Genomic DNA, 15,194 nt, shown 5'->3' on the forward strand with positions numbered 1-15,194 from the left:
TAGAGAAGTTTAGGGGAAAAAAATAGACCAGGAAGTGATGATTTGTTTTGTTAAATTGCTAACCAGAGTGTGAATGATCACTAGCTCTTCTTGTGAGTCATGTTTTCCAAAATTAGTAGATCTCAGGTTAATAATTTTCAAAATGCAAATGGCTATTCTTTTTTCCCCTAAAGTATTAACAGATGAGATTGACACTTGTAATTTTTATTCCTTTATTTTTCTTCTCCACCTAGAGCACAGGGACTTAGGAACACAGAATTGTTGTTGCTGGAAGGGACCTTTAAAGGTCATCTAGACCAATGCGCTACAGCGAGCAGGGACATCTTCACCTAGATCAGGTTGCTCAGATCCCCGTCCAATGTGACCTTGAATGTTTCCAAGGATGAGGCATCCACCACCTCTCTGGGAAACCTGTTCCAGTGTTTCACCACCCTCATTGCAAAAAACTTCTTCCTTATACCTAATCTAAATCAACTCTCTTTTAGTTTAAAACCATTAACCCCATTCACGAGCCCATTTCTCGAGCTTGTCCAGTTTTTTTTGGATGGCATTTGTCCCTAAGGCACTTCTCAGCTTGGTGTTGTCTGCAAATTTGCTGAGGGTGCACTCGATCCTACTGTCTTTGTCACTGATGAAGGCATTAAAGTGTACTGGTCCCCACATGGGCCCCCAGGGGACACCACTTTAATGGGGGGAAAAAGTCAATGTGGAAAAATCAGAGTACATTCACAGTATTTCTGTAGATGCTGTACTAAAGTCAGTGTTAAGACAAGGAGAGTAAATGTGGTGCAGTAACAAACAGTAGAATTTGAGCCACTATTATAGATGATGCCTTAATTTGCTAGTTTGGCAATTAAGGGAAAATCACTTCATTTTACTTTACATATTACTTTTCTATTTGCTATATGGAGCTCTCTTTTTTGTAATGGAAGCAGCATAAGAAAAGGTAGAAGAGAGGAAAATGTTCTAGCTACCCTGCTTCCCTTTCCTCCATCTCATTACTTTTCTCTTGCCTTATTGTTTTTCCACACACAAATTCCTATCAGATATTTGGAGCTATATTAAGAAGAGTCAGGTGGAGGTGAGTGCACATCTCACTTTTAGTGTGAATTAAGTGCTTGAATATTTTGCAGGCCTTTGAACTGACCACCTTCATCACTTTTTACATAAAATGACAGAACTTGATAAGAAATGATTCTTAGTATGATTGAGCATGGTTTGAGTTTTTGAGTTTTGGTTTTTGAGTTTCCTTGTGGCTGTACCTGCAGTCCTTTACATCTGAGATTTAAAATTGCAGTCTGATACAAAACAAGAGAGATCTTGCCCATGAATCAAACCACTATCAAAATACCATTTGTAAAAGCATTTCAGAGGGGTAGAGACTGTTTTAACAGGAATCTGCGCTGTAGCTAAGCTGACAGAGTTGAAAGAAAATTTTACTTTCACATTTGGGTATCTCCATAATACAGCTTAATGTATTTCATTTGTCATTTATATTTAGCTTAAAATAATTATTTCTGCATGTATTTGTATTTATATCCTAATTTATATTTGTATTTTATACAAATGCATAACCACTTTTTAAGGTCTATGTCCAGATTTGCAGGCTTAATTTGTATCATTATTACTAGAATTATACTGTTTAGTGAAGCAACATTCAGATATTACTGCAATGTGTTTGGCACAGAAAGTTAGTAACAGTTGTAAATCTGCTTTCTGGAAAGTCAGTTACTGTGTTTCAGGAAACATTTTTATAAATTCAGGATTACAAATCTGTAAAAAACCCATAAAATATAAGCTTTGAGAAGTTTGTGCAGAATTCATAATAATAGACAATTATTGTTTGAGTAACTTAATTACGCATTACTAATACCCTTGAGGAACATTTCTTTTCTCAGAGTGGCATTTGGGAACTGCAATGGTTTGGCTGTCGTGGACTTTATGCAGAAGACAGTACTGCTGAGCATGGGAACCCTTGACCTGTACGGATCGAGTGATCCATACCAGCGTCAACCCCGTTCACCTCGCAAAAGCAGGCAGTTTGCTGCAGGTAGGAAATAAATCAGTGTGGTTATGAGCCTGATGTGTTCCTTGGTTTTTTTTGCCTGTGGCTTTTTACAGTGCTTTTGAAATGCATGACTATTTGCCAGCCAATGGAGTTTCTATAACTTGACAAAAGAAACCTGACATGCTTTAGGTACGGGCACTTTTTCAGAAACAAAATGTTTTACAAAGTTTTTTCTCTTGGGATGGAGGTCAGCAAGTAATTCCCTTAGCTGAGTCTGTACAAAATCATAATGAGCAGAGCAATAAATTTTTTCTCTGGCAGTCACTTGAAGTATAGTTTGTATGCTGCTTTCTTTCTGTCTTCAGTAAGTTCATACCAATAAGTAAGACTTCAATTTAAACTTAAATGTATCTTCTGCCAGGTACTATTCATTTGAATAGTCAGTTTTGTTTAGAGAAGTATAACGCCAGGGAGATGTGTTATATAGGTAGCACAAGGAGCTCAAATTAAGCACTTTGTTAGTGAACTAAAGTTCTTGACATAAACCTACAACATCCAGCTGTGCCCCATTTTAAAATTTGATGCTAAGAGGATCACATTTGTAAGTCATAACTGTTATTATGCATTGTGTGTTAGAAATATTAATACTTCAATACATCTAAATTTTGCCATACATTGTTGGTTATTAAAAAATTTACTTCTTGTATGAGAAAAAGTCAAAAAATAATCTATGTTTCAAGTCTTTTCACTAGACATACTCCATAATAATGTGCTAGAGTCAGACACAATTAGGAAATGTGTTTTACATAGCTGTGAAGTTTTAGAATTAGATTTAAAAATCTCTTTGAAAATGTGGAGTTTTAAATCCAACCATAAAATTATGAAAGCAACAGATTATAGTGGGTTTATGACATCAGCATTTTCACCAGCAGACCCTGCACTAAATCATCAATTAGTATTTCTCCACAGAGTCATGGGAAATCTTTTTTTAGATTGGGAATATGTTTGCACTCCAAACAGCAAGTAAAATTTAGAAAATAAAATGTAAGTCTTCAGGCCTACTTCTGTTCCTGAAAGACCATTTATCTCACTTTTTATGCATTTAATCATAGCAAAGCTTAGTTCTCATCTGTGCCAAGTGTTAAATATTTAAATTTGTCGCAGCTGAGGAGAGAAGAGACAAGCAGCTTCAAGCTACCTTCAGCTTCTCTGTCTGGTTTCAGTCAGCCTCACAGCAGCTCCCAAAGTAATTTGAGTAGCTCACCGCAAGTGACATCTGCAGAATCCTGTACAAAAGGTGGAGGGTTGTGCATGTAGAAAAAGCAGTTATCAGCACTGTATCATGTAGGATTTCTCTGTCGGGGCCAGTCTGGGCCGATCCTTTAAGGCATCATTCCAGCTATGCAGTGCTGCTAGAAAGGAGCCCACTGGGGATAAGTGACCGCTAAGAAGGAATACACACTTCCAGATTGCTCATAGAAACTATGCATCTAAAAAAAGCCTCAGCTGCTTTCTCACCATCCATCCCACATCCCTTACTTTTTTGATTATTTTTCTTGTTATATCTCCCAATTGGAAGGTAAGCATCTGCTGAAATTTTTTCACCATGGCTGTTCTAGATGCTGGTTATGATATCACTTCCTTTCACTTTAGACTGTTTTTTCTCTCTTTCCTCTGCCTGCTGCTGATGCTGGTGTACTGGCATGTTCCAAAGACAACTTTTGCATGCGTGGCCTGTCTAACTTTTATCCAGATTTAACGAAACGGATCCGTACTTCCTATCAGAGTAAGTTCTATAAAGGTTAGGCAAATAGCTTTATCATGATTGGACTGTGCCTGACTTAAACCCATGTGTTTGTGCTTCGTAATGTGTTTTTTAAACACATTCAGCATGCATGCAAACTTATTACATTTTATTATGTCAACCATGCTTAATTTTGACAATTATCTTTATTATACAGATATCCTTTTTCTTCCAAAAGAGTCAAAGAGAAAACCTCAGTGTTATATGGACAGATTGGGCCTTAGAAATAATTTTTCAGCAATGTTATGTTCTTGATGACAGTATCTTTCTTTGGTTTTCTATTCATTTCTGTGTACATTTACTTATATGAAGCATTTCTTGTTTTGCAATGGCACTATTTGGTTGTAGTTACCAATTAATTCATCCCTTTTTTCAGAAGAGCAATGTGGCTTAAAAGTGCACCCATTAAATTGGGTGCTATAAAATTTAAAATTTTAATCTTGGTTTGGTACTTGAATATTTGTCTTTGGGGAACCATCCCGTGTCTCTGATCTTTGATGGGGAATGTAAAGTGGACATAAAAATATATACATCAAAGAGAGCTATGAAAATTAATGTTTTTAATATCTTTAAATTTTGAATTATACAGATATGCAATTTAAATATTAGTATTCATCAGTGCAGAATGCAATGAACAAAGCTGTAATTAATTTTGCAAATTGACTGTTCAACAGATGAGCCATATGTATCTTAATTAACTGCAATGCTTATATGTAATTAGGTCTCTAGGATGCCTCTTATTCAACTCTTTTTAAAGTAGTTTTCACAGAACAACTGGATAGGCAATTTTATGTTAAATATTCAGTATGGGCAAGATAAAGAGTGGCAGTTGTTTTATCATCTCACATAAATACAGACTTATGTAGCTATTGAAATACATTTGTACATTTGCAGGAGAAAATCTGTTCCATCCCTCTAGCCTGATTTCTATGATTTTATTTTATAATAGTTCATAAAAGGTGGTCTGCTTAGTTAAAAGACATGTCCAGTTACAAATCTAGCAGTCCACAAAAAGGTTTGGTGTATGATATCCTGAAGTCTCTTAGTCTGATCTTGCTATTTTCCCATCTGTAACAGAGAACCTGAGAGACAGACAGGAGTTAAAGGTTTGGGGTTTTTCCCATGTAAAAAATTAATAAATTCTAAGGCCAAAAATTACCAATGTTTTCATTCAGAATTACGAACACAGACCATAGACTTTTTCATAACTGAAAATTTATTATCCTGTTTCCATCTTCAAACCTAGAATCAAAAAAGTCCACAAAATCTTCCTGTATGCATCCTAACTGAAGGGTATGAGTCTGACTTTTAGGCAAGATCATTAACAGCTTCATTTCTCTCCTCAAAAAACACTTGGTTCTTGATTTTGTTATTTGATACTTATACAGGAGTACATGCTGTATAATCTGAAAGGCACACAAGGCAATAAGAACAGGACCAGAATGTGTCATAGACTGAAAATATCTTGCTCAGTCGTTCTCAAGTTGTGCTTTGTTATATGTCTTATCTGAGATGTGAGTTTTAAGGGGGGTATTCAGAGAGGATTTAGGATTTTGCTTACAACTTTGTCTCTTCTCGTAAGGGATTATGATGGGAAAAGTAAATTATTTTTGGAAATTGTACAGCTGATATTATTATGACAAAAACAAGAGTAGTCATGTCATAACATAAGCATTAGGTCTAAAGTTTTCAGGGTTGTATAAATGAAAATGGAAGTTAATGGGAAGATATATGAGTAGTAGATTAGATTAAGTAATGAACCAGGAAGATAATTCATGAGGATCAGTTTGAGAGAATGACTTGTAGGCATTGAAATCAAAGAAGAGATTATCAATGAGCAAGATACTGAGACTTTTCTTGGTCATTTTAGAGCTGATTTGCAGGAAGAAACAGTGTAATTTAGTATCCAGCCTGAATATGAGAGTTAGAGTGTGATCTTCTAAGAATGTTACCAATATAATGGATTAGAGTATCAGTGAATTCAGTGGTGCTGCTAGCTCTGTTGACACAGTGGAGACTTCAATACAAAAAGAAGGTAGGGGTCATCTTGACAGTGTTAAGTTCATACTTGGACACTTTTGAGTAAATTTTAGACAAGATTATTAGTCTATCTTGGATGGAAAAAATCCAAGTTAGATCTGTGTATTTATGAATCATTAGGGCAAAAAATATGTATATTTATAATTATTGTCATGTTTATACAAAAGAATCTCTTCAGTTCTTCATCCTAATCAAATGCTGGGTCAGAGAGATAAAGGAAGTGTTCATATGTCAGTCTAGGATGTCTTGCAAGTGAAGAGGAAAAGGAAAAAAACCCAAGCGTCAGACGAAAGAAGCACTATGTTGGAGAAGAGAGGTTTTGCAAAGGAAAGACACAGTCAACAATGTCAAGGACATCCAGTATACAAAGCATGGTGGTGGAATAATTGTTTTGAATTTTAGCTAATAAATCTATAGAGAACTTGATAACAATTACATATGTAAGCTAGACTCAAATGTACCTTGAGTGGACTTAGAGCATTAAGACAACACATTTGCTGGTTTGAGAGGTGAAAGTGGGAAAGGGAAAGCAAGAAGGGAAGAAACACAGTCAGTTCTAGGTATATGTGATGGGAGAGATTGAAACATAATTGTCCTATCAGGGAAGGAATTTGAGGAAAAAAATAGAAGCTGAGATGAGGGTTAGTGCAGAGCTGGGAGTTGCTTTCTAGTGCTGATGCTGGTTCCATTTGCTGTAATATCTGCAGCCACCTTACTTTGTAGCAAGAATACATGACAAGCTAAAAATTAAATTCTCTCTGCAGTAGTGCAGAATTATGTTGTTGGTTGGTTTTCTTTTTTTTTTCTTCAGTTGAAATCAAGTTGAATATGTTACCCGGTGGTGGGTAACATATATTCAAATATTAAAACAAGTACGTTTACTGCATCTAGGCAGATAATGTTTGCAGCAGAATATAAAAATACCAAAATGATGCAAAAGGAATTTGCATCTCCTACTAGAAATTCATACCATCTGTTGGAAGAACAAGAAAATAAATAGTCTTTATGAAGCACCCAAAAAGTTGTCAAATTCAAAGGATGTTGATACGTTGGAAAATAATTTTCATAATGAAGACCTTTCAGTGAGAAATCCTTCCTCCTTCAGACCAACCCCTTGAGAGGATGTCAGCAAAAGTAACCTTGGTCTGACAAGAGGACACAGAAGACTGTGTGTTATGAGCCATTACATATCAGTAATTGACACTCTAAATCACACCTAAGAAGCTAATATAGGTTGAGTTTTAAGTCAACAGCTATGTTCTGAACTGACTAATTTCCAAAGAATACAGGCATACACACACACATGCACATATATATATATATGTATCTATAAGCATAAACAAAACCTAGTATGGTATTTCAGTGTGAAGATGATGGATTAGAGTAGCACTGGGCTTACTTATTGACCTGTGAATTTTTATGATAATTTATTTACAATTCATTTATTTATAGGAACATATATTGTGGCTTTGGATACTTTAAAGTAAATGATCCATCTGAATAATTTAAATGTAGAGATAGAAATTTAAAATTTAAAAAATAATTTCAAATTAAGAGTTCGTAAAAGTTGTTACTTCATACTAGGCAGTACATTTTTTGATCCTTTAATGAAGAGGAAATGGGAATCACAGTTAACTTTGAAAAATATGCGCGGGACATGTCTTTAGAAGTGATTTAATGCCTTGTGTGATATATTTACATCTTGCACTATTTAAACACGTAAACACACATTTGATTTGCTCAAATCAAAGCACATTTCTTTATCATGTCAATGGGTATATCTTCTCACAGGTGACTCTTCACATTGCCGATCTCAGTTATTTGCCTTTAGTTTTGTTGCTACATTCTTGCTTCAGGTGGACTCAAAATTTGCTGGAATGGTGGATTTTTTGGCTAAAAATTGCTAAAATATCTTGGGGCACAAATTGTGCCTACAGAACTTCAAAATGGAAAGCAAAAATATTTTTGTAATGTAATTTCAGTAGCTGTTATAGTCTCTCAAACATTCAATGGAAGCTGAAGTCCATGGAAATATTTAGCTTGATCTCCTTAAAAAGGAAATTGCAGTAGAAAATGAGCAGTAGTACAAAGAACAGCTTGAGATCTCCTCTTATCTCAAAGGGAAACAAAAAACGACATTTAGTGGAATCAAAGGTAACACAAAAATTGACAAATTGATGTTTATTCTTTTCCGTGAATGATGACTGTGCAATTCATTGCCTTGTAACATCTTCAGAATTTAGAATTTAGCAAAATCAAAAGAGACTTTGGACAAATGGGTGGGTAATGACAATAACTTGTAATATTTCTAAGCAGGAGAAAATCTGTGAGTGGCAGTACTTAAGCAAATCTATCTAAGATAATAGTCTTGTGCAGGGCACATGGTGCCACTTACATTTAAGATGGGGACATACTGCACTTCTCCTTTAAAGACATCTGTTGGTGGTCATTGTTACAGGTGATAGTAGCTTGACAGCAAGTCTAGATTTGCAGAGAAGTTCACATGTTCACCATTTATAGATATCATCACATGAGATGTATCTTTAGTGTTGTATGTTGTAAAAAATATTCATGGTATTCTTATGGTGATTGCTCTTGGGTGGTGTGGTTTGGTGCATTTCCTGTTTGAGTCTGTAGCACTATAATTTATATTGAGATGTAATATTGTTTTTATGAACTCACAGTTAAAAAACAGACAAACAAACCAAACCAAAAAAAACCACACCACACTATTTAGAAGCGAAATCTGACCTGGGATTTGACATTGTAACTGACACCAGTACTAACTATCCAAGGTTTAGAACATGATAAGGCGTTAAAACTTTAATATGCACTTAGAAAAGAAACAGTGTAATATTTCATTTTATTCATCCAAGGCCTCTGATGCTATGCAAATGTGCCAAACTCTCTCCCAGTGCACCTTGCAGACAGTTCTGCAGCAAAAATCAATTCTGTTCCAAATCTCTAGGTACGTACAGAAACCTCAGGGTCAAGTAGCATTAAGATTTGCTGTAAGAAAACTATACATAGAGAGGCTCCCTAAGTGATGGGGAATCATTTTTTTATGAATAGTCTCATAACATCAAAAGTGACTGGACTCATGATTGAAATATAAAATTCTCTCAGAGAATCAGAGAAGGATTCAAGCACGTCTCTCAAAACAAAAGATCTCTGGTCTTCAACAATAGTAGCTAGTTTATGACCTCTTGTTTTTTAAAAGTCAGGAACAAGTATGTCATTAACACTGAGTTAACAGGCCAAATTAACTGCTGCTTTTCCAAAGGACTCTCAATATTATTCTTGCACTCCTGAATCTTTGTTAGTGGTAGAAGCTTTTTCGTTCTGCTTGTTAGGGCTCTGGACTCTCCCCAGTTCTTGGCGCAAAGTTGTCAGTACCTGCATTAAGATTCCATTGTTTTCAACACTAAGAGAACAGCATTGGTGGCCAAACAGTAGCAGAATTTTTTGAGACAAGAGTGTATATGAATTTTAGAGATAAGGGACTCTGGGCCTGAGTTCAGGAGCGATAAATATTAAAACATGTAATCTTTTGGTGCCAGATTAAAGCATACTGAAAGGTTCTTGTAGGATGTTTGATTTTCAGGAAGTGACATAAGCAACGTGTGTGTAAATACAGTATCAGTACGACAATATTGTACATCTGACTGCGGGCTGATGTTCACTAGGCTCTGACCTGAATGCTGTGGGTCCATAGTGCCATCTGTAGGTCTGGTGCTGGGCTTTCAATCAGACCCACATAGCCTCTGGCATGCAGTGCCAGAGCTCCATGTAACAAGGGTGAACCCCTTGATACAGGCCACGGGGCATTACGGGATACATAGGAAGGGTACGTTTGAATAAGGTGTGGCCATGCCCAGTTCACCCACTCAACATGGTAAAGGATAGCATGAGCTCAGACTTTCCCTCCCTCCTGTGCCAAAAGGCATGTTTGAACTTGTTCATTCAACCTGTGCCAAAGGTTGGGTCACAGAAACAAGCCCAAGCTTAAGCAGTATAGACTAGGGTTGCTTTATATGTTGCTGTCTTCCACGTAGACTGAGTTCCTCACAAATATTTATGAACAATATATAAAGCATCTTGTCCAAAAATTCTGTTATACTCAGACAGCGTTATCAATGGCTCCATGTCCTTTAAAATGATCTATTTTGTGTGAATTCATACAGAAGTTCCTAATATGGAACAGTAGTGGTGATTTTATTTTTTTTTTCCTCCCCTCTTTTAAGATTTCCTCCCTGCATTCTGCAGCAGTTGAAAGCAGAGTTTCCACATCAGTTTGACAGGGACAAATGAGTTTTATTCATATCACAGACTTTTACATTTTAAACTATACTTACTTGCTTTGTTTTGTTAGGTTACTCTTTTCTATCCCAAGGCACTTGGAAAACAAATCTGAGTTAACAAGAGGTGTGATTTTTTTTTTAAACCAAACCTAAATTTCTGCGGTGACAGCCTGATAACTGCAGTTATCTGAAATAGATATTTTCCTCTTATTTCACACCATTCTTTTCTCCAAATTGACTTTAAAGTTCAGAATATCATCAACCTAGAAAGTTAAAGCATGCCCTGTTAGATTGTAACTTAACTCTTTAACTCCATTTTTTCAGGCCTGACTGAACTCAGTGACAGTCCAGTTTCCCTGGAGCTAGAGCGTTGCAAGTCTCCCACTTCAGGTAAAGGTGACTGGCTTCTCTTCCTGCAGTCTGTATAAGCCATTCATGTCATGCATCACTGTGTTTCATTAATCCCTAAGAAGTGAAGTTCATAGTTACAGTTCCAAAGAGAATAAATTACTGGAGAAGTGCTTATTAGGTAGCACAGTAAAATCCTAAGTCTGTTTACTTAAAGAAAAATTAAATGTACTTGGTGCATCTTGAGGTTAACAGTATGAAAACATTTGAATTAATCGCATTGTGCAAGTATATTCCTATAATCTCCTATTAGAGGCTTGTTTGTCTGTTTTTTTAAAAGGCCTTCTGATTCCTTTTTTCTTTCCAGTAGGGAGTCCTTATGATTTTTAACATATATATATGTATGTAAAATGCACATATGCACATAGAGAAATTATTCAAAGCAGCAGTATGAAGACGGTAAATTTTAACCATTAGAACCCACCAGTGCCTAAGTCCTGTAATTTACAATGGAAGCAGAGCCTCAAATAAAAATATTCGCTTATCAACCACTGTGACCTGGCAGGGAAATCTTGGCCATTTAAAAGTTTATATATGTTTCCCATTTTACCCATAGTCCTTCAGAAGGTGGAGTTCATCTCATTCCTAGAGACTTTTTCTACAAGTACCTAGTCTGCATTGATCTCTTTAATGTGAGTTCACTGACTTAAAGATTGTTGCTTAGAGCTATTTTCTACTAGCTCACTTTTAAATGTGATGCAAAATAAGGAGGTGTAGCTGTGATACATTCAGTTTGCTTGTGGTATGCATATCACAATTCTTTTCCTTGTAGTTTGGTAAGTATTGATAGATACTTTTTTTCCCCCCCTTAGTTATGGTAACAAATTCCCACAAATATGCTATTCAAATCCTCTGTTATTGTTTCACATAATTTATTTTATTATGACAGATTAATCTTGAATGGAGGCCACTAATTAGTAATTTATAAAAAGCTGAAACTAATAAAAGTGTTTCACTGACAAAATGAAATTTGTATTTGAAATATGTATTTCCTTGTACTATTTTCAACCAAATTCTGTAGACATGGGAATATCAAAGGGAAATAGACTATCATAATATTGGTATAAAACTAGGAGCTTAAACTCTTGAGCAGGGCCTCAGAAACTCGTGATATGGCTTTAAAAGAAAACATTTGATAGCTTAGTATAATTAGGTTACTTATTGTGTGGCTCACACTCAACTTTTCAATTTTCTCTTCAGAAATGAGCTGAAAACCTCTCTTTTTCTTCTTACTGAAAACTAAGAGATCACTGAGTTGGTAAACACGTGCATATTCTTAGTTTTATAATGATGACTGACTCCTATAGCACCTTACTTTTTCTGCAGTTAACTTCAATTTTTCATTCTGCTAGTGAACAAAAATAGCTCTCTTGGATAAATTTAAGATAATTTGCTTCAAAATTTATTCTGCTTTTCTGTTTTGAAGATCATTCAGCAGGGAAAGCATGGCACATTTATGGATGTTTCCTATTTTAGCACTTTCATGTTGTTTTCCAAGCTATATTTGAATCTCTAAAATGTGATATCAGGTGCAATTTTGTAGGCAGTAGCTATTCTTGGACCTGCTTTTTAAAACAAGAAGGTTCTTTTACTGTGACTGATATTAATTATTTTTTATAAATTAATGCAAAATTTAATTAATTTTGCTTTGGCATACCTGATGTAAAACTGGGCAGAATCCAGTCTAATCAGCTTAAGTAACTGCATTCTCCAAGAACTTGGAAGTGGAACTATCTTGTGCTTATCAGCACAACCTTACACCCACATGAACCTTTGCACTGACTAACATTTCTTACTCATAGAACACAACTACATACTTATACATTAGTCAGGCAGGATCCTTCCAGTCTTGCTTTTGATCTGCTTAAAGTTCATGGCACACAAGCTCCGTAATGGAAGTGCGCTGTGTTCTGTAAGAGCCCCATGATACTTGTGTTTGTAAAACCAGTGACCACGTTCCCCTGCTGAAAATAGACCAAGACTTCATCCTTTAGAAATTTAGCAGAAACAGAAAGAACACTTGACTGCTGAGAGAAGTGATTCAAGTTGCTGCCCAATGAAGGTCCTACTGGGTATGACTACATCACTGACTGATAAGGTTGCAAAGACAGAAGCAGTAGAATTTGATTTATAGCAATTCGTTCTGGTTGCCAGACCATGACAACATCCATCCTTCACCTGGCAGTGAAGTTCATGCCAGATACTGGCCCTGAGTACGCACAATATATATGCAAAGTGCAAACTGCTGGAGGACACTGATCTGGATTGGCAAACACTGCACACATAATGGTGAACACTTTCATCCTTAGTTCCATCAGAAGGGGAACGATTCGAGGAACAACATTGCTGAGCTCATGTGCATACTTTGAGACTCCAAGGCAATGTCTAGGAAGAATCCCTATGGCACACTAATTGCCAGTGTAGACACAAGTAGTTTTACATCTAAGAGCGCTATTAGTAACTTAGATTTCTATTCCAATCAGGCCCACAAGAACAGTGTTGATAAAGGCTTCTTGGAGGACTTGAAAAATCTCCTGCCTCTTCGTTTCTAGGTCTGATCCTGAACATTGCTTAGACTAGCTGAACTCTCTCCTGAAAAATACATTTTGCCTGTAACATCCTATTGCTTGACAACGTTTTGACCTCTGACTAAGCTTCTGCAGAGGCAGCCTAGGTCAACTTAGTAGTTCAGCTTTGTTATTTCTCTTCTCCTTGCCTCAATGCAGAATTAGGCATTTGTGTGTTCTATCATTGATATAAGTGTTAGAGAACTGAGTGAGAGACTCAGTGCTGAAGAGCACTCCTTGTTTAACAGGCAAGGCTGGTTTGTAATTCAGTACAAATCCAACTTCTTCATTAAGTAATATTAAACTTGTTTCACAAGACTGTCCTCTCGGATGTTCCTCCTGTACTGTTTACTAAAACATGACTTTGCAGACAATGTAATTGAAAAATCAGATTCCCGTTCTGAACATCTTTCAGAATAGAACATAAAATTAAAACATTTGATTAAAAGTTTTCTGAAATTCACAGCACCACACAGAGGGTAGCAGCAACTAAAGTACCACTAACCTTTCTTTTTAAGAATGGTAGACAGAGGAGGGGAATAATCCTCTCTAACCACTGGTATCTTAATTAAATTCATATTTAAATACTATAGTGACACATTTCCAACACTATAAAGAAAAAAAATAATAAAGTCATTTGAAAGATTCTGTTTATTTTTTAATATCTGAGTGGTGACAATTTCCTCTGTAAATGTATTCTGGGTAGAGGAGTAGATATGGAATAACATTGGCAAAAATTGTGGAACAAAAAAAAATAAAAATAAAAACACCCAAACATTTATCCATATAAAGCATTTTTCATGAGAACAGTAATGCAGCAAGGCATGCCATATAATGGTATTGGATGGCTTAACCCTAAGAATATCTTATTCTTACTCCTGCATGCCATGTTCTTTCAATAGAGAAAGTCAAACTGCATTTTGATTTTTGTTTGTAATTTGGAGGTCAAAAGTTAGGGCGTTGTACTACATTTGCTCTACAGTGGCACATGTGAGCACAGTAGCTCTAAAGCATTTATCACATAAGTGGTACAATATTCAATGGTTCAGTTAATTACTGTATAATATATTACAGAAGTATACCCATTCCAGTAAAGTTTACCTTTATTTCTATCATCTCATTAGGAAAACTTATTCATGACCTCTTAGGAATATAAGATATAGTATAAATAATTATGTATGAATAATTATATATGTCCATTACCGTTTTAACCATTTGTATGTAACTTCATATTGAAGCATGTAGTTGAGAATACACTGTGAGCACAAGAAAATACAACTTCGATAGTCATTTAGTTTTGTTGTGTGAGATGCAATGGACAGTTGAGACTTCTTTCAAAGAGCAGAAGGAAAGAATTTCGTGAGTCTGTGTATAGGAGAGTGACTTTTTAAATGTGTGCTTTAAAATGAAAATGCCTTTGTGTTTTTTCTCAAGAAATCACCTTCATATTGGGGGCTTGCATCAAAAATGGGTTTAAGACTATAAAACTTAGAGGAGGCTGTGTAAAGATTTCCCCAACTGATTCCCGTGAGCTTTGGAATGGGTCCCTAATGGCAAGATTTTAAGTTTTTGTACATACTGTGATTTCCAAGTGCTGCCATCCTGATTTATTTTGCTGGTTAAATCTGCTGGGATTAGGCCCATGACATGCCAACCTCCCACTTTCCTACATGAAGTGTTTTTTTTAAGTAGCTTTCCTTCAAGAAGAATATTATTAACTTTCTAACAGTTCTTCTTTTTTTAACTTGTGGGTAACTGCAAAGTAACGGAATAAATTTGACTCAGTTTGAAAATTATGTTCTACTGGAAAACAGCTAGAAAGCTAGAAAATAAATGTTTCAAAACATTTTGTGTGCATGTAAAACATAGAATGCAATTTATTTTGAAACTTGATTATTGATAGCACCACCACCATAACCTTTCTACCTATTTCTATTAAATTAAAAAGAATGTTTACTAGTCAAAGGCAAATTAATAATTAAAGAGAAGTTAGCTCCTGCAGTGTGGATACAAAGTGCATTTTATCACTATTTCGCATATGTGAGGGAGTTTCTGATTGGGTGAAT

At 35.7% G+C, this 15,194-nt stretch overlaps 1 protein-coding gene across 11 annotated transcripts in view; it reads left to right on the top strand.

Annotated features, from left to right (window-relative positions):
- The window catches only part of STXBP5L (syntaxin binding protein 5 like), a 192,674-nt gene that overhangs the window by 136,261 nt on the left and 41,219 nt on the right, over nt 1-15,194 (top strand). For 6 of the 11 annotated variants that reach the window (XM_039388892.1, XM_039388893.1, XM_039388895.1 and 3 more), the window contains exons 18-20: nt 1,899-2,050; nt 3,723-3,794; nt 10,478-10,543. In XM_039388892.1, the coding sequence (XP_039244826.1) occupies nt 1,899-2,050; nt 3,723-3,794; nt 10,478-10,543 (290 nt within the window). The remainder of the gene's footprint in view (nt 1-1,898; nt 2,051-3,722; nt 3,795-10,477; nt 10,544-15,194) is intronic. The other 5 variants (XM_039388894.1, XM_027730242.2, XM_027730245.2 and 2 more) reach the window with 2 other exon arrangements.

This window comes from Pipra filicauda, unplaced genomic scaffold (genome assembly GCF_003945595.2).
Source record: "Pipra filicauda isolate LSUMZ 115617 unplaced genomic scaffold, ASM394559v2 scaffold69_size3009148_pilon, whole genome shotgun sequence".
Taxonomy (NCBI): domain Eukaryota; kingdom Metazoa; phylum Chordata; class Aves; order Passeriformes; family Pipridae; genus Pipra; species Pipra filicauda.